Source organism: Myotis yumanensis, unplaced genomic scaffold (genome assembly GCF_028538775.1).
Source record: "Myotis yumanensis isolate MYYU_CA2020_CCGP unplaced genomic scaffold, mMyoYum1.0.hap1 SCAF_2, whole genome shotgun sequence".
Taxonomy (NCBI): domain Eukaryota; kingdom Metazoa; phylum Chordata; class Mammalia; order Chiroptera; family Vespertilionidae; genus Myotis; species Myotis yumanensis.
Window position 1 is genome coordinate 123,918,827 of NW_027223753.1, and position 23,828 is coordinate 123,942,654.

Consider the following 23,828-nt stretch of genomic DNA (forward strand, 5'->3'; position numbering starts at 1 on the left):
TATCTAGTGGATCCTCCTCATTCAGAACATACAGAAATTGAGGCTTACTGAAGTGAAGAGATCTCTAAAGAGATATGCTTCTCAATGGTGGGGCCAAAACTCAGATGTCAGGCCTGTAAAGACTAACTTTCTACTTTGTCATGCCATCACTAGACTACTGAAAATCAAACAAATATATATTCAATCAAACAAACAGATAAGTAAAAAAAAAAAAATGGTATAAAGACCCAGATATAACAAAATATTTCATTGTAGCAACAGTGGCAGAATATGAGCCAAGTACTAGCCATAATATCTTTCAAATAAATCTTTTCCCTTTACTCCACTTGTACAGCCACTATCTTATCTTCATAACTGCTTGCGTGGACCATGATGTGTGCAAATGGAATTCACCATCTCCAGTTTCTCTTCACTAACTGCTGGCAAATTAACATCTTATGAATCAGATCCTATTACTGCCTATCAATAGTTTAATAGCCAACAATCGAAAACTCAAATTCAGCGTACATTAAGCATTGATGACGTAATTTACTATTTGATTATCTTTTTCCTATCTTGCTGTTAGAATGTAAGATTCGTGGGGCAGAAGTTTTTTGTTGTTGTTGCTATTTACTGATATATGCCAAGAATCTAGAAGAACAGAATAGTACCTGGCATGAAGCAGGTATTCAATAAATACTTCTGAGTGAATGAATGGAAAGTACTGTCAGCATTTAAAGACATGTAAGACACACTGTCTGACCTTCAGCGATTCATAAACGTCAACCTAAATACATCTACACACACTTATTATCAGGAAGTGACAATGTGATACAGTTGTCCTCATTGTTATCTTAAGTACACAGGAAGTGCAATGGAGACACCTATATCTTTCTACCATTATTTTATACTATTTCACCTCAAGTACTAAATACTTCATCCACTTTGAAATATTTACTTTTCCCTGTGCATGTTACAAGCTTTTCTACTCATGTCATTGCCAAAACTCTTCTTATAAAAGAATATGAATTATGAACTCTCTGAGACTTAAGTTCTTCTTCCATAACACCATCCCCAAACTGTTCCCACAGAAAAGCTGGAAAAAAGAAATATATGATCTCTTTGGACTCCCAAAATAGTTTATTAATTGGTTTTCTTACGGATGAGAGGTATAGGTAAATGTAGTACATCCATAAGAAATAAAATATTTGTCAAGTTTATCTTATTTCTACACAGTGCTTTGCAGCATATAAAGTGAAAAAAAGATGACTAAAAATAAGTGTAAAAAGATGGTTAACAGAAAAAACATTTTAAAAATTATATTTATCAAAATATGCTACATTTTCACAGATATGATAGTTATCATGTTCAGTTCTTCATAAGCATTGACTGAAAATGTATTAAATATCAGGCACCCATGTCATGCACTGGGATTAGAGACACGAGGCCTTCTGAGAAGAGGTTCCATGAGACCAGGAGTTTGCAGAAGGCTGGTCATAGGCAGATATTAAAGATCAAGACAATTTTACTCAGGAAAACATTAAGTGCATTCTATATTTGGTCTAAAGGTAGCTTTAGGAAATAGTTTGATAGGAAATAGAATTTGCTAAAAAAAAAAAAAACTATTTGGACACCAATTGGTCTTGATTCCTAAATCTGAACCCTAGAAAGTGTCTCCATTAATGCATATGGATATTTGTTGATGTCTTTTGAAAGTGGAGAATTAATGACAATCATTTAAAAATATTAAAAGAAAAGACAGGTAAACATAAAAATCACTAAAATAAGTATTTTTTAAATAAAAAAGATTGATACCAATCAACATAGCATATTTAAATAATCATGGGTTTCAACAGAGTTAAAATAGTTTTCATTCTTTAATATCTAAAGGGCATTTACAACTATTCCAGAGGGGAGGAAACTTTAAAATATTTTAAATTAATATATGGCAAATATAACTGTGTGGATTGGTAGATATATTTCAGAAAAAAGTTACAATTTTAATAAATATCATTATAAAAACATTCAAATATATACTATAGCACTTTATATAAACTTCATTACTTATTCATGATATCACATTCCTTTCTTTAAAAAAAGTTCATGAAGATCAATTCCACATTTTGAAGAGACTTCTACCAGAAAAGTGATGCATTGAAATTGAAGTAGTTTTCAATTTAAGTAGAATGAATTGAAGACACAACTTGTTCAAAAAAATGTAAAACCAAGTAATAAAAAGTAGGCTAAAGTCTCAAAGTTTCATTGGTAGAAACACTGATAACCAGACAAGGGCTCCCTGAATGAGGAAACTATTTTACTTGAAATGAACAAAAAGATCAATGTAACAATTTTAAGTTTCATGTATTAAATAAATGTTTCTCTTTTTTCAGTACCCACTTTTGATTTGTGCTGTCATTATTTATAATAATTTGTCAAATCTTTTATTTGAATTGACATAAATAAAATTGATAAATTAATTTTTGATTAAAAGACAAAATTAAAAGATATACAAAACAAAATAAAGTTTAAGACACAGTGTGATTGATGTTCAAAGATAGTCAGCATAAAGTATTAGCACAAATAGCAAGGTTTATAAGCTATGACCAATTGTAGGTAGGTAGAGTGTGAAATAATACTGGACACCAAAATGGTATTACAATCTTTGGGTTTTTAAATATCCCATATAAGAATTTATTCCAGGCATTTAGGATCCATAGCTTTATTTCTAGAAGATATTTAGAAGGGAAAGGCCTAAGGAGAGTGACTGTTTCCTACCCAGAAAGTCATACCATCTAGTTGGAGATGGGATTTTGAGAAATAATGAATAAAATGATAAAAAATAATATAATGAATAAAAGCAATACAAACAATAAATACTACAGAAAGGAGATAGTCACTAACTACTACATTTCATTCCAATGAACTAAAGGCCAACAATGTGAAGAGACAACTCTGATTCTTTTAACAATAGTCTTATTATTTTTATATACCAACCACTGCACTTTGTATAGAATATTTTTATATACTGAATTTAATTTTAATAATAAATCCAAGTCAGAGGACTCAGGAAACCAGAGGGAGTTTAGTACTAAATCTAAATTAGCATAAGCATTTAACAAACTTAATTTATCACATTTATCACCAAGAGGGAATTGTCAATTATGCATATACCGAATTATATCATTACAGTGCAGCTTTGGGACAGTTAATCATGAACCTTCAGTAATCATGAATAACTAGTGAACATTTAGCAATCGGAGACAGTAACGTAAACAAGAAAGGTAATCGCATCAGAACAAGAGAGGCTTTGGAGGAGCTGGTAGGCAGCGATCCATGCCATCTCTAATGATTACACCAGGAAAGAAAACATAAATAAATAGACAGAAGCCCATGAATATTCACTTATTTTCTCTGCTGAATGTCTCATGGCAGAAGGATCTGTCCACTGAGTAGGATATTTTACTTCCTAACCATTGGCATTTTCTCTTTTAACAATGGAATGATAACAAGTAATTAGTGTACCCTATCTCCAAGAAGGAAAACTGAATTCTAAATAATGTGCCAGCCATACAAGGTAGCTGAAGTCAGGGTACAACTTCAGTTATGCAATTATTGACACCATGAAATTAATTATTCAAATACTGTATGCTGACAAAATGTTCTCTATATTAAAGGAGGTCAGAGGGTAGAGATCACCATGGCTTTACCTCAGCTATTGTAATAGAATCTGGATACAACATGTGAACCAAATGATTTGCCAGCATGAGATAAATCAAGGCATCTTCATCTACTTGTAGTCCAAAATATTCATGATAATCACCTGAAAAACCTTGACCTAGAGAATAGAAAATCAATATAAATGCATTATGTTAACATGCAAGTCTTAACTCTGTACAAATGCCCCCACCAATTAGTTTGTTGATACCTGTTTTGTGATCATAGCAAAGTGTAATGAGCCTGGATACCCCATAACGTTATCATCAGCAAATATATGATCTCACTTAGAGAAGTAGTCCATATCAATAATCCTACCATCCAAATTTTTTTTTAGAGAAGCAAACAAACTAAACACTTTGATTTAACATTTTAATTAAAATTTATAGCAGAGAAATAAAATAAAATGATAACTAAAGGAATTCTAAATTTCAACTTTTGGGTATATTTTTTGTCGCATCAGATGTTAATGTTAACTAGCTTCTATTAGATCCCTCTGAAGTAAAGAAAAGCAAGAATGGAAACTATCATAAAATTGAGACAAAGCCCTAACCGGTTTGGCTCAGTGGATAGAGCATCGGCCTGCAGACTGAAGGGTCCCAGGTTTGATTCCGGGCAAGGGCATGTACTTTGGTTGCAGGTACATCCCCAGTAGGGGGTGCACAGGAGGCAACTGATCCATGATTCTCTCTCATCGATGTTTCTAACTCTCTATCCCTCTCCCTTCCTCTCTGTAAAAAAATCAATAAAATATATTTTAAAAAATTGAGACATAAAGTTTATGGTATTTTAAATATGTCCTTCAATTTATGCAATATGAATTTTCTATGATGACAGAAAGATTTTAACATCCTCTAACATCTTTTACCTCCTCTTCCCAAACTCCTTATTTCGGTTCCTTATTGCATATTTCAGTTATTGAGATAATACAATTTACTTTCCATTCCTCCAGTTGTTTACCCTTATGTTAATAAAGTCAAATTAGTACCTAATACCTACTTTTTTTCCACCTGTTTCCCTATATCTAAGTTCTTTATTTTGATTCACTTTTTCCCTCTGCTTCCCTATATCTAAGTTTATTTTGACTCATCTTTTTAGAGGATTTCATCACTGAAGGATATTTTCAAGTATAATTCAAATTTACACCTCGATGGCAATTCTACTATCAAAGTCTTGAGTCAGACTTTGTTTCCCTAAGGATTTTATAGACATTGCTATTGCCAACAGTGTAGTAGAACCCAGACTTTTTCTTTTCATCCATGAAGGTAAATTGATTTTTCTTCCTACTTGATAGCTAATGACTTTCTCCTTAGCATTGAATTTTATGAATGAAATATTCTGTGATTTAATAGTTTAATCTCAATTGTTTTTCTGATATGTATTCTTTTTCAGTGCAATTTCGGTGTGTTTTTTTTTCCCTCCCTCATCATTCAGAGGGGGAACATGTTAAGTAATTAAACATGTTTTTCTTTACCATTTCTACCCATAAAAAGCATATCCCATATCTGTAGATTTCAGTTCATTTGCCCAAATCCAAAATTCCTTGGAAAATTCCTAGCCCTCATCAGAGGAAGGTTCTGGCAGGGGCATGTAGATGTTTTAATATGGCAGATCTTTCTTGAATTTTGCCAGGGTTGCCTTTTTCATCCCCTAAATAAGCTACTCTCCAAACTGGAGGAAGTTAATGAAGCCTGCCATGTTTTATAGGTTCAACTTCGTGCATAGAACATTTCACAGGACCATTTCCATGCCTGTGCTGCATAGTCTGCAGACAGCAGCACACTTAGAATACAGCTTCTGTCCTTGGCAGCCACTTTTCAACATCTAGAGTCTAAATGCCTTTTTTTGATTGGTTGTAGCTAATAAATATTTGACCATCTACACTAATAAAAGAGAAACATGGTAATTAGTGTACGACCGCTACCCTTTTCAGTGGCTAATCAGGGCGATATGCAAATTAACTGCCAACTAAGATGGCGGTTAACTGCCAACAAAGATGGCGGTTAATCTGCATATGTAGGCACAATCCAGGGAGGCGAAAGGGAAAGCAGGAAGAAGCCCCCTGCCACTGACAGTGATGGGAAACCCAGGGGGGAGCTAAGAGCCGGGGGGCAGGGCCGCCTTTGCCCTGATCAGAGAATCTGGCGCCTTTGCTGCCCTGGGAAGTAGGGGTGGAGCCAGCAATGGGAGCTGGGCACGGGCGAAGCTGGCAGTCCCGGGAGCTTCCCAGCCCCGCACCCAGCTTCTGGGATCCATGACCACAGAAGCTGGGTGCGGGTCAGGGAAGAGTCCTCCGCCAGCGTCCCCGGCCGCGGCTTCCCAGCCCCGCACTCAGCTTCTGGGATCCATGACCACAGAAGCTGGGTGCGGGTCAGGGAAGCATCCTGTGCCAGCGTCCCCAGCCGTGGCTTCCCAGCCCTGCACCCAGCTTCTGGGATCCATGACCACAGAAGCTGGGTGCGGGTCAGGGAAGCATCCGCCGCCAGCATCCCCGGCAGCGGCTTCCCAGCCCCGCACTCAGCTTCTGCAATTGGTGATGCCTATTTCTGCATTACACTTAACTGACTACCCTCCCTGGAAGCACAGAAGAAGAAGAAGCCCCCAGAAGAAGAAGCCGCCCACCTTTGGTCCTGGCGCCAGCACCTGGGGCTGGCTGCAGCCCAGGAGATGGACAAGCTACTGGCCAGAGGTCCCAGGCTGTAGCCACCTGGAGAAGCTACCAGCCCTGTGGTCCAGGGCACCAGTGCCTGTGGCCAGGGAAATAGGTTCCCTCTTCTCCTACTGCAGTCATTACTTCAATATTCCCCTTCTGAATTTCTCTCCTGTGCTGCAACCCAACTCCACTTTTTATCGGAAGGATACAGAACAGAGAGAGCAGTGTTAAAAGCTTACATTTTTAAACCGGTAAGGTTGGTACTTAAACATATAAATGGAAAACTAGAGTCCTTAAGGTAACAAAGGCTACAAAGGACAAGGACAGTGCATGACCTATTATATCCAGCAATCCATATGGGGACTGAAAACTTTGCAATGATGACAATTACTGAAGATATGAATCAACTAAAATAGTTGACAGGGACAATTCTTCCATCTTTGAAAATATCTACATCAAATCTGTTTAAATAGATTTTCATCTGCATAATATAACACATTCTGACAAGACCACCACCTCCACCAATGTGGTCAGTGTTGTGCTGTAAAATGTTTAATAACTGAGGGAACCCCCCCTTGAGTGCACAAATTTTGTGCACCAGGCTACTAGTTAAAATATAATTGTTTGAGATGTTATCTATTGAAGAATTAGATTCTGTGACCCTGCTTCTTTGTACAACTTTTAAATCTAAGAACTCTGATCAATATTTTTTATTACAAATTAAGTTATAATTTAGTTTAAACTGAGTACATATATATATTTAAAATATACATATTTTCTTCAATGTTTCATATGCAGGAACCCCCACATTCACAAATGTTCTCATTTATTATTTTACATTGTAAATGCTGTCATATTCACAGCCCGAGTCTGCTACAATAAATGGTTTCCTTAAAAAACATTTTTAGGAAAAAATATGTATTAAGATTAGCATATTATTAAATAAATTAAGATAACACAAAGAAGTTATATTCTTATATGCATAGCCCATGGATACAGGCAATAGGGTGGCAAAGACCTTGGGGGAGGGCAGGGGATTGGGGAAGATATCTGTAACAATAAAAAAATATACATTAAAAAAAGAAAATAATTATCTTTTATTTACTTATAAAATGTTTATACACAACCTCTTACCAAAAAGGGATCAGACATGACTAGAGAAAATGCCCATAATGAAAATCAAGCCAACAATAACAGTCATGACAGCTTCTATAACTAAACCCCAAACCTGATTGTAATGTGCCAGTAAAACAATAACATCAAATGTTTTTTTTCCATTATTATTAATTTTTAAATTGTTATTTTTTTTTAATTTTTTTATTGGTTAAGTTATTACATATGTGGGTGGGAATAAGTAACATCAAATCTTTAGTTACGTCTGTAATAGATCAGATTACATACCCATTCCATGGTGATGATAGAGCATGGATGTAATACCATCAAAACGAAAACCATCAAAGCCATATTCTTCCAACCACCATCTTATATTTGACAGAAGGAATCTTAAAACTTCCCAGCTAAAATATTAGAGAAATATATATTTAACCACAGTGGTATATAGTGTTTTACTTAATTGTTATACATTGTTTGCTAAGAGTATTAATTAAAATTATAACTCTCTACCTTAAGAATTATCTATCTATAATAATAAAAGTGTAATATGCTAATTAGACCGGACAGCTGAATGAGCTACCAGACATCCTTCTGGACAAAGCCTCAGCTACGGGGGCCGAGGCAGAGGCAGTTAAGGGCAGTCAGGTAGGCAGGCAGAGTGGTTAGGGGTGATCAGGCAGGGAGGCAAGCAGTTAGGAGCGATCAGGCAGGCAGGCAGATGGGTAAGGGGCCATCAGGCAGGCAGGCAGGCGAGTGGTTAGGGGTGATCAGGCAGGCCGGAGAGTGGTTAGGGGCGATCAGGCAGGCAGGTGAGAAGTTAGGGGCATCAGGCAGGCAGGCAGAGGCAGTTAGGAGCCAGTGGTCCTGGATTGTGCGAGGGATTTCCGACTGCCAGATCTCTGCGGGATCAGGCCTAAACCAGCAGTCAGACATACCTCGAGGGGTCCCAGATTACGAGAGGGTGCAGGCTGGGCCAAGACCCGCCCCTACCCATGCACAAATTTCATGCACTAGGCCTCTAGTATCCTATAAAAGCCAGACAATTACTAACATTTATCTAATTTTTTTGATGAAACTCATTCTAAAAGGATGTTTTTAGTTTACAGAATACTTTGAAATTTTCCAACTGAATTTCTACAGATAAAACTTATTTTCTAGCTCTTCCCCATCCCTGTCACTCCACATTTTCTTATACCAACCCCATTTACTCATTTACATCACCACCTTGGGCTTGTGGACATTAGATGTCAATTTCTAATATAAAATATCATGGAGTGAATTTTTTCCAGGTAGACATAGGTTCAAATGTAAAAACTGTATCCTAATATCTACAAAGACAAAATAACAGGGGAAAAAAGAGCCAATGATTTGTAATTCAATGAAAACCAGAAAAGGGAGATGATACGAATTCAGTAACTGAAAAGAAAACATTCCCCGGTATCAGAGTTGATTAAGGGTAGAGTTACTAAATGTTCTTCTAATTCCTGTTACTGCAATATTTAATCTATCTCTTCTTGACCTAAAGGAGTAATACAACTGCATTTAATATATTAAAAGATAATTACATATTTAGCTATTATTTATTACTATGTGAGTAGACAGATTATTGGCATTGATAAATAGAAAAAGAATTTCCTGTGATAATCAGAAAAGAAACAACAACAATGGAACATCTAATTAAAAAGTTCTAATGGGTTAAGAAATATTAAATTATATTCTTTACACCTCTTTAATCCTCTTAACCTGAAAAAAATGTCTAACCAACATAAGCAATCCTTTAAAAAAATCACAAGATTAAACTGAAAGAGACAAATCAAACTTGCTGTGGTTTCAAAATAATATACTTAATGAATCACTAATGAAATGTAAAATAGATATGTCATCTATAGAGACAGAAAAGAGATACACAAAATGTTATAGAGGAGCAAACTATCTACAACAAAAATAATAAAGAAACTAAATCTAGAAGGTTTTATTATTTAACGAAACTTCAAGAAATACATTCAGGGAAAAGAAAAATAAGAGCTAACATTTTAAAGTTAATAGCAGCAAATGGAAAGCAAAAGTTAAAAATATTAATTATCTGGTCATATACGTTTTCTAAGAGTAGATTAATAAGAGGAGTTAGTTTAAAAAAACTAGTCTTATGAGGGTAACACTGTAACAACTTATAAATAATTGCCTTTGTTTAAGAAAAATTATGAACTATCAGTGCCGGAAAAGGGGAAAGACAGACTCAGAAATATGTTCCCACTATTTCATACCGTGATAAATCTAGACAGACTAACACTCTTAGTAAACTCAGTGGCCAGATGAAACTAATTTTAAAACAGATTGCTTCTTCTTAGGTCATAAAATCAGGGGTTTAGAGGACCTGAAAGACTAAGGTCTGAGATTATAAAATAACCAGAGCATACATACAAGCACTTGCATGAACACATTCCAGAACTTAAAGTAGAAAAATAGCAGGTCATAATGCATGTAGAGTCTCTTTGGAATAAAGATGTAGCTTTCTTTTTTCTTTTCCTTACACTATGTTAACAACCATCTTAATGACAGTATACTTAATTATTATAGACTAGTGACCTGATGAACGAAATTCATGCAAGGGGCTTGGCCTTCACAGCCCCGGCTTCATCTTGAAGGTTGTCTGGAAGGTCGTTCGGATGTCTGGTCTAATTAGCATATTATGCTTTTATTATTATAGATATTTATTCCAGATCATAGGCAAACTGTGCCAGGGGTCCTCCAGATCACCTCAGGTTCAGTGATTCGCCAGGAAGATCCACAGGACGTGGCAGATAGTTGTGCTCATGCTATGATTTATTACAGCAAAAGGATGATAAGCAAAATCAGCACCAGGAAAGGTGCACGGGGCAAAGTCAGGAAGAGTCTAGGCAAAACTTCCAACAGTTGTCTCCTGATGGAGTCACTCTTAATTCCTCCAGCAAAGAATTATCTCAACACTTGGGAAATGTTGGTCACCAGGGAAACTCATGAAAGACTCCATTTCTAGTGAATATGTCAAAATCTAGACTCCCAGAAGGAATGTGGAAATTCAGCATAAGACACATTATTTCTACAAAGAATTTAGGCACAGTCAGCCACTGTTCTCATTCTGGGAATTGCGAGCACCCTCCTGAATCAAAGTTCTCAAATGCTAGCCAAGGACCCATCTTCCATGCAGGCATTTCTAAGGATAGCAATCTTATTTGTGTTCTATTAACTCTTTTCTACATAAAAACAGAACCATTTAATAAACACTTGTTATATAATTATAAAATACTATAGGTCAGTGGAGTAAAAATCTTCTTTACAATATCTCAGAGGTACTCAGACCTCAAAACCAAGTGGAGGAATTTTAAATATACATTAAAAACCTAAATACATAAGGGCCTCTGGTTAATGCACTCTGCTGTCCTGCACTCCACATTCCAGCAGTCACGTGGACAATAACATACTGAAACTTGTACAACAATGAAATAATTCACTAAATCTAGGATTTTTCTTTTAAATAGAACACTAGAACAAGCTTAAGGAATATGTAGCAGTGAAAACATAAATTTCAAAAGATTTCTATTACTATTTCTACTATCATGATTTTCATAAGTGCCACTTTTCCTTTTTTTTGGTGGGGGGGTGAAAAACAGAAGAGTTACGATGTATCATAAATTATTATTTAATTATAATTATTCACTACCCTCTGTAGTAATGAATGACCTGAATCATCTCAACTGAATGATCTGTCTTGAGTCAAAGTATGAAATTGTCTGGCAAAGGTAGGTATAATAAAAAGGCAATTTACCTTTTCTACCTTAAAATGTCATTGAACCATCCATGACAGAGTTGATATATCTAGTTGATTAGAGTCCCATAAAAAAGATCAAGTAGAATTTAAGAGCATAGTTTTACTTTGTTGTGCTAGCAGACAAGGCAGGACTTTGATTTTAAGATTACTCCATTGACAGAGAGAGACAAATACCATATCATTTCACTTATATGTGGAATCTATAAAACAAAGTAAATGAACAAATAAAAGTGAAAGATTCATTGACACAAAGGACAAATTGATGGTTGACAGATAAAAAGGGTTTGGGGGACTGGGTAAAAAAGTTGAAGGGATTAAGAAGTAGAAATTCGAAGTTACAAAATAGTCACAGGGATGTAAAGTACATAATCTGGAATATAGTCATTAATATTGTAATAACTAGGTATGAGATCAGGGTGGTATAGACTTATGGGGGAATCACTCCATAAGTTATATAAATGTCTAACCACTATGTTGTATACCTGAAACTAATATAATATTGAATGTTAACAGTAATTAAAAAGTAAATTAATCAATTAGAATATCACAAAAGGCTTTTAAAGCCTATTCTTAGAGTCCACAGGGCAGCCTAGTTTCCAAACAATTAGAGTTAAATGTTGACTTTTAGAAGGTGATACTGAAAATATATATACCTTAGTGGCCAGCATGAATGTGTCTGAGAAGTAATCTATTTAAGTCATTAGTGTTATATCTTAAACCAATTGACAGATAAGAAATGAATATCATGACATCTATACTGTCTATAGTAAATTGATGAGCTTATTCATGTTTTTATGCAGCAAGAGCAAATCCCTAAAATCCGGAAAAAATAATGAGATGCAGCTGACTTTCCTGTGAATCAGACACTACGGAAAATGTTTAAATCACAGGTGTCTGATATAGAAACTGAATACAGTGATGAGTAATATATACACTTAAGCTTTTATGGCAATCAAAATAATCAGTACTCTAATTGGTTTAGATGTCTGAAATAGGCAACCTATAATCAAGTAATGAGGCTTTATTAAGGAAATTTTGTAACACATAATTCCAATAGTAAGGTTTTTAGGATACTATCTCTAAAACCAAAGACTGTTGATTGTCTCACATTCTACCACTGAACTTTATAACAAAATAAAACACAGTAAATTTTTTTTGGCAAGCAAATATAATCAGATATAACAACATCTATTAGATGAAGTTATATTTTATAGTTGAAATATATTTGTGGCACTTAGTAACTCCTGGGCTTTTCAACATAAGCAACTTAGTCCACTGCATCTACTAATATTGTATACTAATAAATAGGTGACATTGTTAAACAGTGGCTAAATATAACAAATATGAAGAAAAATTACACATTCCTCTTAGCTATAGGACAGTCTGTGAAGATGAATGGCTATTAAATAGTACATCATAAAAACATGAAGCAAAACCCAGATGTTTTGATCTGGGCATTTCAACTGATTGAACTTAAGCAAATATATTTTCTTTTATGAAAAAGGTATGACATGTCAAATAAAACAATTGAATCCTAAATTGCAATAATATTTTAAAATGTATCTTTATTATTGAAAGTATTACAGATGTCCCCCTTCCTTTTTATTGATCCCTCCTCAAAAAGAAGCTACTCTGAAATGTCACTATTGAAAAGCAGGTAATATCTAACTATCTACTCTATCTTTAAAATTTAAAAAAGTCATCTATCAATTTAATTTAATTAGATTAACCAATAAAGAAAAAATGTTTGCTTATACTTTCTCAATAGATAGCATACTTTGTTAATAGAAACTGATTAAGAGAAAAACCTTAAATGGTCAAAAAGTGTCTATTAATATTTAATAATAGATAGCAGTGTCATTAATAATAAACTGATCTTAAATTTTAGACTATGGTGAAGCTAGTATACATATATTAATTTCAAATAAATTTAGGCAGCAAGCAGCATAAATACTAGTCAGACAAATTGTTGATTCAAGCACCAATCTGTAATTATACAAACTTCGGAACATAGATAGCTATTATAAAACTAGTGGCCTAGTGAACGGATTCCTGCACATTGAAAGGAAATTAATTAGAAGAAATATGTTAATATTGCTATTCGCCCTTTCTCTATAATACAAGTGTCAACCAAATTCATGATTGACAATAACAGATTGAAACACACATGTGCAATTAGTGCCAACAAGAGCTTTATATGTATCGTGCATGCACGAGTCAACTTAGCCTTTTATATATATACTAGAGGCCCGGTGCACAAAAATTTGTGCACTTGGGGGGAGGGGGGTTCCTCAGCCTGGCCTGTGCCCTCTCGCAGTCTGGGACCCCTCAGGGGATGACCACCTGCTGGCTTAGGCCCGCTCCCCAGGGGATTGGACCTAAGATGGCAATCAGACATCCCTCAGGCAGCACGGCAGCCCTCGGGGGATGTCCACTTGCCAGTGGGGAGCAGGCCTAAACTGCAGTCGGACATCCTTAGCGCTGCTGAGGAGGCAGGATAGGCTCCCACCACCACCACTGTACTGGCAGCCATCAGCCTGGCTGGTGGCTGAGCAGAAGGCAGCTCCTGCATTGAGCATCTGCCCCCTGGTGGTCAGTGTGTGTCATATTGACCAGTCATTCCCAGTCGTTATTCTGTTAGGGTCAGTTTGCACATTACCCTTTTACTATATGGGATAGAGGCCTGGTGCATGGGTGGGGGCTGGCTGGTTTGCCCTGAAGGGTGTCCCGGATCAGGGTGGGGGTCCCGCTGGGGTGCCTGGCCAGCCTGGATGAGGGGCTGATGGCTGTTTGCAGCTGGTCACACCCCCTTCGGGGTGGGGTTCCCCACTGGGGTGCCTGGCCAGTCTGGGTGAGGGGCTGAGGGCCGTTTTCAGGCTGGCGGGTGACTGAAGCTCCCAACCTCTCCTTTTTTTCTTTTTTTTTTTATTCTGGGATTTATTTACCTTCTATGGCTGTCACTGGAACTGAGAGCCGGCTTTAGCTCTAAGGCTCGGCTCCAGCTCTGAGACCTCGGCTACTGAAAGGAGGTATCTGGTTTGTTTGGCTTCTATAATTGAAACACTGTTGCAACTCCAGCTCTGAGGCCCGGCTGGCTGAAAGCAGGTTTCTGGGGTTTGTTTAGCTTCTATAATTGCAACATTGTTTCTTAGAGTGCAGCTCAGATGCCAGAAGTGGCAGGTGGGGAACCTTGGCTTCCTCCATCACTGGAGCAAGCAAGCCTCCTGTTCGCTTCAGCTGCCTGGCTGCCGGCCGCCATCTTGGTTTGAAGTTAATTTGCATATCGCCCTGATTAGCCAATGGGAAGCGTGTCGGAGGTAAGGTTAATTACCATGTTTGTCTATTATTAGATAGGACTAGAAGCCCATTGCACAAAGATTTGAGCAATAGGCCTTCCATCCCCTGGCTGTTGGCACCGGTTTTCCTCTGGCACCCAGGACCCAGGCCTTTGGTCAGGCCGCAGAGGCTTGGCTTCTCCCCTCCTGCCGCAGGGAGGCTTGGCTTCTCCGCTGTCGCCGAAGTGGAGAAGCCAAGCCTCTTCAGTCTTCAGTCTTCACTCTGGCCGGAGCCTTCAGTCTTCGCTCTGCGCCTGCGTATGCAAATTAACCACCATCTTTGTTGGGTTAATTTGCATACTCGCTCTGATTGGCTGGTGGACGTAGCGGAGGGATGGTCTATTTGCATGTTTCTTTTATTAGTAAAGACTAGTGATCTGGCGCGTGAAATCACGTGGCCCTACCCATCCGCGCACCCCGCCCACATGTCTGCCGCCCCACCTTGACACCTAATCTCTCCACCCAGAGTTTGAGCGCACCTGGCCCCGTCCCCGACCCCTCCGGCCTTCTCTGGCCGCTTCAATCCCCGCCCTCGGTCCTGTGAGTCGCCTCGGGCTGGTCCCACCTCCTCCGGGTACCTTCCCGCTTCCGCCCCATCTCCAGAACAATACAGCGGTTCCACCACGCTGCACACACCACGGTCATTATGGCGTGAGGGCGTCACGACCATTAGCATATTAGCTCTTTATTATATAGGATGAACTTGCTTAATTAGACCTGCTTTCTGATTTAGCTAAACTTTTTCCAGCCCAGTGAAGCACCCCACTTCTCTTTCAGGTAATTGTTAGCAACACAGCAGTAAATATCAACACAAAGAAGATTTTTATTGTAGATCATGCAGGGAGAACAAAGGGTAAAATATTTAACTGTAGCAGTGTTTGACTATATTCTGCACAGTGAGAAAACCTGAAGTCATTTTCAAGCTCCACCTTTTCTTATTTCTTTCCAGTCGAATCAAGTTTCTAAACTTTCTAAATCTCTGTTTTCCAGCTAATGAAAAGAAAATAGGATTCTACCAAGTCTCCTATCTACCCACTCCAGGACTTCTGTGAGGATCAAATGAGATGAGGCACAGGAAAACGCTTCACAGACATTTGGTTAAAGTGTAAAATGTTTGCACCTGGCTATAAAGCAAGTCATGTTCCTGGGCTGAAGAAACTCCAAGGAGGCTAGTGGCTAGGGAGAGGAAGAAGGGCGTTGCTACATGATGTCATTACCCAATGCCCACAGCAACCATTACAGGGCTGGGCTTGGCTGTGGGCCGCATTTTGTGCCATGGGGTCTTGGCAGCGTTGGCTGCGATTTGGTGGGGTGTTGCTCCAGGGTGGTGGCAGGGCCTGTGTCCCACTTGGGAGAAACCGAGTGTTGGTTTGTCAGTGCCAGGTCCGTGGTGCCATTTCTTTTTTAATGGCCAGTGTGCATCATGGCATCATGGCAGCTCCTGCTTTGAGCATCTGAGATATAGATATATATAGATATAGATATATATACATATATAGATTATTTTGAAGTTTTATTTTCAATAATATATGACTTTTTGGATTTCCACCTGCAAAACTTTGTTTAATATAAATTAATTTGTAGTTTAATCATATTATATACACTAAATCCTGATTATCTATATTCATTGTTACAATAAATCATTTTCTTTCCCTTAAGGCCTAAATTGTACTTAGCTTATTAAATGCTATGTTAAAATTACCTCTATTTGTATTATCTAAGTCTATTCAGGTATTCTCCAGGAAATAAGCAGGAAAAGATAGCATATTGTATCTTTATGTGCTAAATGCTTCCAATTATACTTTCACTTAAACAACACAGCAAGTTCTCAAATAACATTGTTTCTTTCAAGATCAGTTGTTTACATTAATGAAAAAAAAAATTATTCTTGGCCGGGTCACCATCTGTGTGGAGTTTGCACGTTCTCCTCATGCCTGTGTGGATTTTTTCCCAGGGATTTCAGTTTTCCTCCCACACCCCAAAGCTGTGCACATGAGGTGAACTGGTGTGTCTACTTTGTCCCATCTGAGTGAGTGTGGGTGTGAGTGCCCATGATGGAAGGGTGTCCTGTCCAGGTGAGTTCCCACCTTCCCTCCAGAGCTACAGGGATAAGTTCCTGCCACCCATCACCATGAACTGAAATAAGTGGGTTAGAAAATAATAATCTGACTTGTTTTTATTAATCTCTCTTAAATGCATAAGTAACTCACATTTATTTTAATATTCAATATTAGAAGTGTTTTGGTCTTCATTTAGAAGCTTGGTGATGTTTTTTGTAACCAGAAATATGCTATAGGAACATAATTCTTGTTTATATCAATTACCTTGTGGTAAAATTGTTCTGTTATATGTTGTTTCACTTAAAGATGCAGTTTCCAAGAAACTATTAATGCTGTAAAGTAAGGACTTACAGTATTCAACTACCAACATTTTCAAGTCTCTTTGTCCACTAATCTAATCTATATTCTTGATGAGCTTGGTTACCTGCTCAAGTAGATCAAGATAAGGCAAACTTGAAGGACAATGCAGGTATATGTGTGTACGGCCTCGTGCGCACGCGCGCATGTGTGTGTGTGTGTGTGTGTGTGTGTGTGAAGTAGAAAGGGACCAACAGTAAAGAGCAAAAGTGAGAGTTTTCAGTCTGATATAAAAGAGACAAATAGAAAACAACATATAGGCAGAGGACCTGAAAATACACCTCTCCCAAGAAGACATATGAGCAGCCAATCTATAATAATAAAAGCATAATATGCTAATTAGACCAGACGACCTTCCGGATGAAGCCAGGGCTCTGAGGGAAGCCTGGGCCCCGGGTGCCGGAGGGAAGCCGGTGCTGGCAGCCTGGGAAAGGAAGGCCTACACTTGCACAAATTTCATGCATTGGGACTCTAATCTAATCTAATAAAAGAGAAACATGCAAATTGACCGCACCTCCACTGCGCCCCAAGCCAAGCCCACCAGCCAATCAGAGCAACTATATGCAAATTAACCCAGCCAAGATGGCGGCCGGCAGCCATGGAGCTGGAGCAAGCAGGAGGCTTGGTTGCCCTGGCGATGGAGGAACCCAAGCTTCCCACCTGCCCTGGCCAGCTGTGGCCTCCGCTCAAGGCAACAAAGTTCCAATTATAGAAGATAAATAAATCCCAGATACCTGCTTCCAGCCAGCCTCCATTGGGAGCCTGGGTGGCTAGGGGCCATGGCCAGCCTGCAAACAGCCATCAGCCCCTCACCCAGGATGGCCAGGCACCCCAGTGGGGACCCCCACCCTGAAGGGGCTGTGGACAGCCTGCAAACAGCCATCAGCCCCTCACCCAGGCTAGCCACACCCTCATGGGGTGAGGGTCCCTGCTGGGGGGCTTGGCCAGCCTGCAAACAGCCATCAGCCACTCACCCAGACTGGCCAGGCCCCCCACCAGGACCCCCCAACCCTGAAGGGGTGTGGCGAACCTGCAAACAGCCATCAGCCCCTCACTCAGGCTGGCTAGGCACCCCAGTGAGGACCTCCACACTGAAGGGGCTGTGGCCAGCCTGCAAACAGCCATCAGCCGCTCACCCAGGCTGGCCAGGCACCCAAGTGGGGACGCCTAAGCTGAGGGGCTGTGGCCAGCCTTCAAACACCCATCAGCCACTCACCCAGGCTGGCCAGGCACCCCAGCAGGAGCTACCTCCCTGTAGGGGGTGTGGCCAGTCTGAAAACGGCCCTCAGCTCCTCACCCAGGCTGGCCAGGCACCCCAGCGGGACCCCCACTCTGATCCGGGACACCCTTCAGCACAAACCAGCTGGCCCCCACCCATGCACCAGGCCTCTATCCTATATAATAAAAGGGTGATATACAAATTGACCCTAACAGCAGAATGACTGTGAATGACTGGTCACTATGACACACACTGACCACCAGGGGGAAGATGCTCAATACAGGAGCTGCCCCCTGGTGGTCAGTGCGCTCCCACAGGGGGAGCTCTGCTCAGCCACAAGCCAGGCTGATGGCTGCCAGTACAGTGGTGGTGGTGGGAGCCTCTCCCACCTCCTCAGCTGCACTAAAGATGTCCGACTGCAGCTTAGGCCTGCTCCCCGCTAGCAAGTGGACATCCCCCGAGGGCTCCTGGGCTGCCAGAGGGATGTCTGACTGCCAGCTTAGGCCCAATCCCCCGGGGAGCGGGCCTAAGCCAGAAGGTGGTCATCCCCCGAGGGGTCCCAGACTGCCAGAGGGCACAGGCCGGTCTGAGGGACCACCCCGAGTGCACAAATTTTTGTGCACCAGTCCTCTAGTAGATATATAAAAAGATGTTCAACCTTACTAGCAATTAGGGAAATGCAAATCAAAACTACAATGTTATACCACCTTACACCTGGTAGAGTGGCCATTATCAACAGGACAAGCAATAACAAGTTCTGGGGGCCCTGTCTATAGTACATGGGATGTTCAAGGCCACTCTAAGTGTGGGAATCCTAATCAAGGTGTTCAAGGCTAATTTGTTATATACAGGTGCAAAAGCAAAGACGCAGCAATCTATACACTGTGTAGGGGTGCCTTTCTGTAGCCAAATTACTGTTGTTACTATTTGGCATCAAGCCTCTTTTGTTTGAGCTTGTTTGAGCTTATATATAAGTTGCCACTGACCAGCCTGTAGCTGGCTCCTGTATAGCTCCTATGTTAGGGGCTGCATTGTGGGGAAGATGTATCACTGACCAGCTGGTGCTACCTATTTTTGCTAGGATGGTTGCTGGGTTTGCTACTGTGTCAGCCCAGGCTGCTTTTATGTAGGACGGGACTGCTTTATCTTATGACTCCTAGTTAGCAATGGCTACTTGGACTGCAATAAAGACTCTCTTATGTACCCAGGACTTCTCATGTCTTCTCTGTCTTCTAATGCCTGGTGTCCAAGGAGGTCCAGTCCCTGGCAGAGCAACTCAGAACCAACAGTTGGCATAGCTGAGCAGGGTCAAGGAAGGACTTATTCCCACATAAGTGTTGGAGAGGTTGTGGAAAAAAGAGAACCTTCATTCACTGCCAGTGGGAATGTACACTGGTACAGCCACTATGTAAAGTAGTCTGAGATGACCCAGGTATATACCCTCTCCTGGATATATACCTGAAACACGAGAAAACATGTATTCACAGAGATAAATGCACCCCTATGCTCATTGCAGCATTATTCACAGTTGCCAAGACATGGAAACCACCAAAGTGTCCTGTGATAGAGGACTGGATAAAGATGATGTGGTACATATACACATTGGAATATTACTCAGCCATAAGAACGTATGCAATAGTGCCATTTACAACAACATGGATGGAACTTGAAAACATTATGCTAAGTGAAATAAGTCAGTCAGAAAAAGCTAAGAACTATATGATTTCACTCATATGTGTGATATAAAACTGAAATTTGTGGACACAAACAGCAGTGTGGTGATTGCCAGAGGGAAGGGGGTGAAGGAAAAAGTGGTTGCTAATAAAAGGTGACAGGAGAAGATTTAAGTTTGGGTGATGGGCACAAGGTACAATATACAGATCTTGTAACACAGTAACCCACACCTGAAACCTATATGTTCATGTTGACCAATGTCACCCCAATCCATTAAATGAATATTTTAAATAAAATAAAACATCATATAAACCAACCAATCTGATAAAGATTACCAGAGTGATTAATAAATTAATCATTTTCATGTTGTTTGTTTTTAAATTGGTTCATATTTCTCTGCTATCTCACAAAGATTATTACCAAAGGTGATTTTTCAAAGCATTAATGCTTATAAAATATATATCTTTTTCAACATAGGTAACCCAAAAAGCTTCATAGCCCAAGGAATCAAGCTAAGTCATCCCTTATAATAAAACATAGGTAAGATATCAAATGAAATCATTACTTATCTCATCAGAACAAGGCATTGTTCTTTTCCAGAATAAATCACTATAGGTTAGCCAGTTACAAAATACACTCATATAGACATAGGTATATAGATACATACACATTTCTGTTTGTCAAACAATGTTAAAAACCCTCCCTTACGTATAGAATGAAGCTAATTATTGCTCTAGCTCCAAACAACTCACAGTGACTCAAACATATAAAGATATACATCATTGACAAATATTAAACCACAAATGATAATCAGCTTTTAAATGGCAAAAGTCTGAAAACATTAACCATTGATATACTTTTATTTTTTCATGTTTTCCCTTCTGATTAACTTGTAATAGATTAACTATTATATCAACATAAACTATTATTATAATACTTCTATTAAATAAAATAAATTCCTGAACTTGATAATTTCCCCATCATCTTATTAAAATTTATAATTAGGTATATAATATTTATTTACTTGTATTTAGCCAGCTTATTTCAAAAGATAACTTGAGGCAACTTACAGATTAATACATATACAGAGTATTAAATATAAATAAGGAAAAAATAAATGAGGAAATACAGGTAAAGAATAATAAAGATCTTAAAGATATATGACCATAAAGCATCTGAGAATTAATTTTATTTTCCACTCCAAAATAATTATGACTTTATAAACTATTGACAACAGGAGGATGTTCCTTGACTCTCACTCACAAATAATGAATATTTTACAACAACATATGAGTGAAATCATATACTTCTTAGCTTTTTCTGACTGACTTATTTTACTTAGCATAAGGATACAGGTAGAGCAGGTTGAAAAAAAAATCCTCATGAAATGGTGTGTGTTTTGGGGGGCGTGCATGCAGGTGCTCACCTGTGTGTATTCTGGAGTGGGATATTGAGGGAATTAATATGAGGGCTGCTATTAATCATATTGAAATTTCAACCATCACTTCTTCAGCACTTTTGGAATTTGCACTAAATTTGCTAAATAATGTACAGCTCTCTAATGTATATTTGTATACAATCCCACAGACAAAGGGAGCCAGCACTTAGTGGGCTGGCTGGAGTATAAGAGAAGGAAGGAAGAAGTGTGATGTTATATACAAGGAAATGAGGAATTCAAATTCATTGGGTGTTTACTGGCCACTAGATTACATGGTACATAGCCTCAGTTAACAAACCTGTAACATCCAGTGTGTTTTATGGTTTGGGAAACTGAGATTTAGAAAATTTTAACAAAATGCTCAACAACACACAGGTAATAGGTACAGGTGGTATTCATCCTTTTGATTGTGAAACCTAAATTCTTAAGTATAATTTTATACTTCCACATTCAGCATGACCATGTATAAATTACTTTTTTTTTTTTTTTGCAGTTTCCTTGGTATACCAGTATTTTAAAACCACATTAAGTCCTACAGATCTATAGGTATATGTAGTCATATTAGTTGTATGAACTTGGGCAAGGAATCAACTTCTCTATGCCTCAGTTGTGTTCACTGTAAAGGAAAGACAATAAGACAATTTCAACACCGTCCTAAAAGGAGATTAAATGGCATAATGTGTGTAATGTGGTTGGTAGTATTTAATAAAGTAATGGATAAATTAAGAGAAGCTCCCATTGACTTCTATTAGATAATAAAAAGAATTAAGATATACTTGTAAACATAAATTAAATATAAATTGGAATAAACCACTCTCTTTTAATAAACTTTTCATGTTAAAAATAAAGCTTCATAAAGATAAGCAGGTTTGGCTAACATCAAAATAAAACAAGTCTTTAAAAAACTCTGCATTTGCATTTTCTGGAGTACTATGGTATTTACGTATTGGTGCACTAAACATATATTGACTATCTGCTTTGTGCCAAGCATGATGCTGGATATAGTGATGAATAAGAAACACGCAACACCCATTTTCATTGAGTTTGGTGTCTAATGGAAGGGACCAACATCTTAAAATAATAACATAAGTACATCTAATTACAATAGTGATTAATAATACAAAGAAAAATATGGATAACACTGTACTGAGAGAGGACCTGTTATCTAGTCTAGGGAGGTGAAGCTAGGCTTCTCAGAAAGTGATATTGAAGGTTGAGGTCTATAGAATAAAGAGGACACTGTATCACCCATTCAAATTTATGGAAAATCTCTTTAGAAGTAGTTCAGAAAAGCTGCCAATCCACATCTGCAAGGACATCAAGAAACTGTATTCTAGACTATTTTCCAAAACTCAGTATAAGCACAAAATCTTTCTGAACCTTAGCATGATTATTTTTTGAAAGAGTAAAATTCATTCCATGTAATTCATAATATTTTTATTAAAGTGAAAGATCAATTCAGGATAAAAAAAATTTCTGAGTTTCAGGACACAGACTCAATAATTTGAATCGTTTCGCTATACACAAACAGAATCCAGTCCTAAGGTTTGTCACTTTAAATACTGTGTTTTAGGCAAAAGAGAATTATAGATAGCCTAGAAAAATAAAAATCCATGCTCAAAAATTAAACTAAAACCATCAGCCTGCTCCCTATATATAAATTACTTGTCATTCCTCTCCTATCCAAACTCTAGCCATTATTCAAAACCCAACAGACATTTCACAAAATCTTCTGGCAATCCTTATAGGAGCACTACGTGAATTATAACAGAAGATAAACTTGTTTATGCAAATAAGTATGGTCTTCCCAAATTAACCATAGATGTCTATGTGGTAGGAATCATGTCTTATACCTTTTTAAAATTAATTTTCAACAAAGTGACTTGAACTGAATGAATATGGTACAAAACAAGCTAAAAAACTCAAATAATAATAAAAGAACATTTATTTTTTAAGTCCGACATTAACTCTGAAGCAGTTTTAAAAAACAAATTAAACTAATTACATATATTACTTAAGAAATTCCATTTTCAGAGTCTCTGAAAAAGGAAATAGAAATTTAAAAAAGCAAGACTCTTTACTTCACTGGAATAAATGCAACTTAATGATTATGATGTTTTGGACACCTAGAAAAGAGGCTCTGTAATTAGTGTGATATAGGCTTTTATAAAGATTTTTTCCTTGAAGTAAACCAAGTGAGAAATTGTTTAGTTACAACACTCAAAACAAATATTATGTTCTGCCTTTCACCCCACAGTTTATAGTCCCTGTTTAGGAACTTGTAACATATTTATCACTATGAAAAACAAAATCATTACACTCTTCACTAAACATATGTCCTTATAAATACATGAAATTGCTTACTACAAGTTATAACACACATGGGCATTCATGCAAACATATACCCCCAATGGGAAAAAAAAAGTTATATGTCCAGTCTCTAGTTAGATAAGTTCAGATTGGCCGGTATGTATAGCT

At 38.1% G+C, this 23,828-nt stretch overlaps 1 protein-coding gene across 1 annotated transcript in view; it reads right to left on the minus strand.

The window, feature by feature from the left end:
- Positions 1–23,828, minus strand: part of GBE1 (1,4-alpha-glucan branching enzyme 1) — a 349,168-nt gene that overhangs the window by 110,799 nt on the left and 214,541 nt on the right. The window contains exons 8-9 of the mRNA XM_070406022.1: positions 7,748–7,863; positions 3,687–3,814 (exon numbers count right to left, since the gene is read on the minus strand). Coding sequence (XP_070262123.1) covers positions 3,687–3,814; positions 7,748–7,863 — 244 coding nt within the window. The remainder of the gene's footprint in view (positions 1–3,686; positions 3,815–7,747; positions 7,864–23,828) is intronic.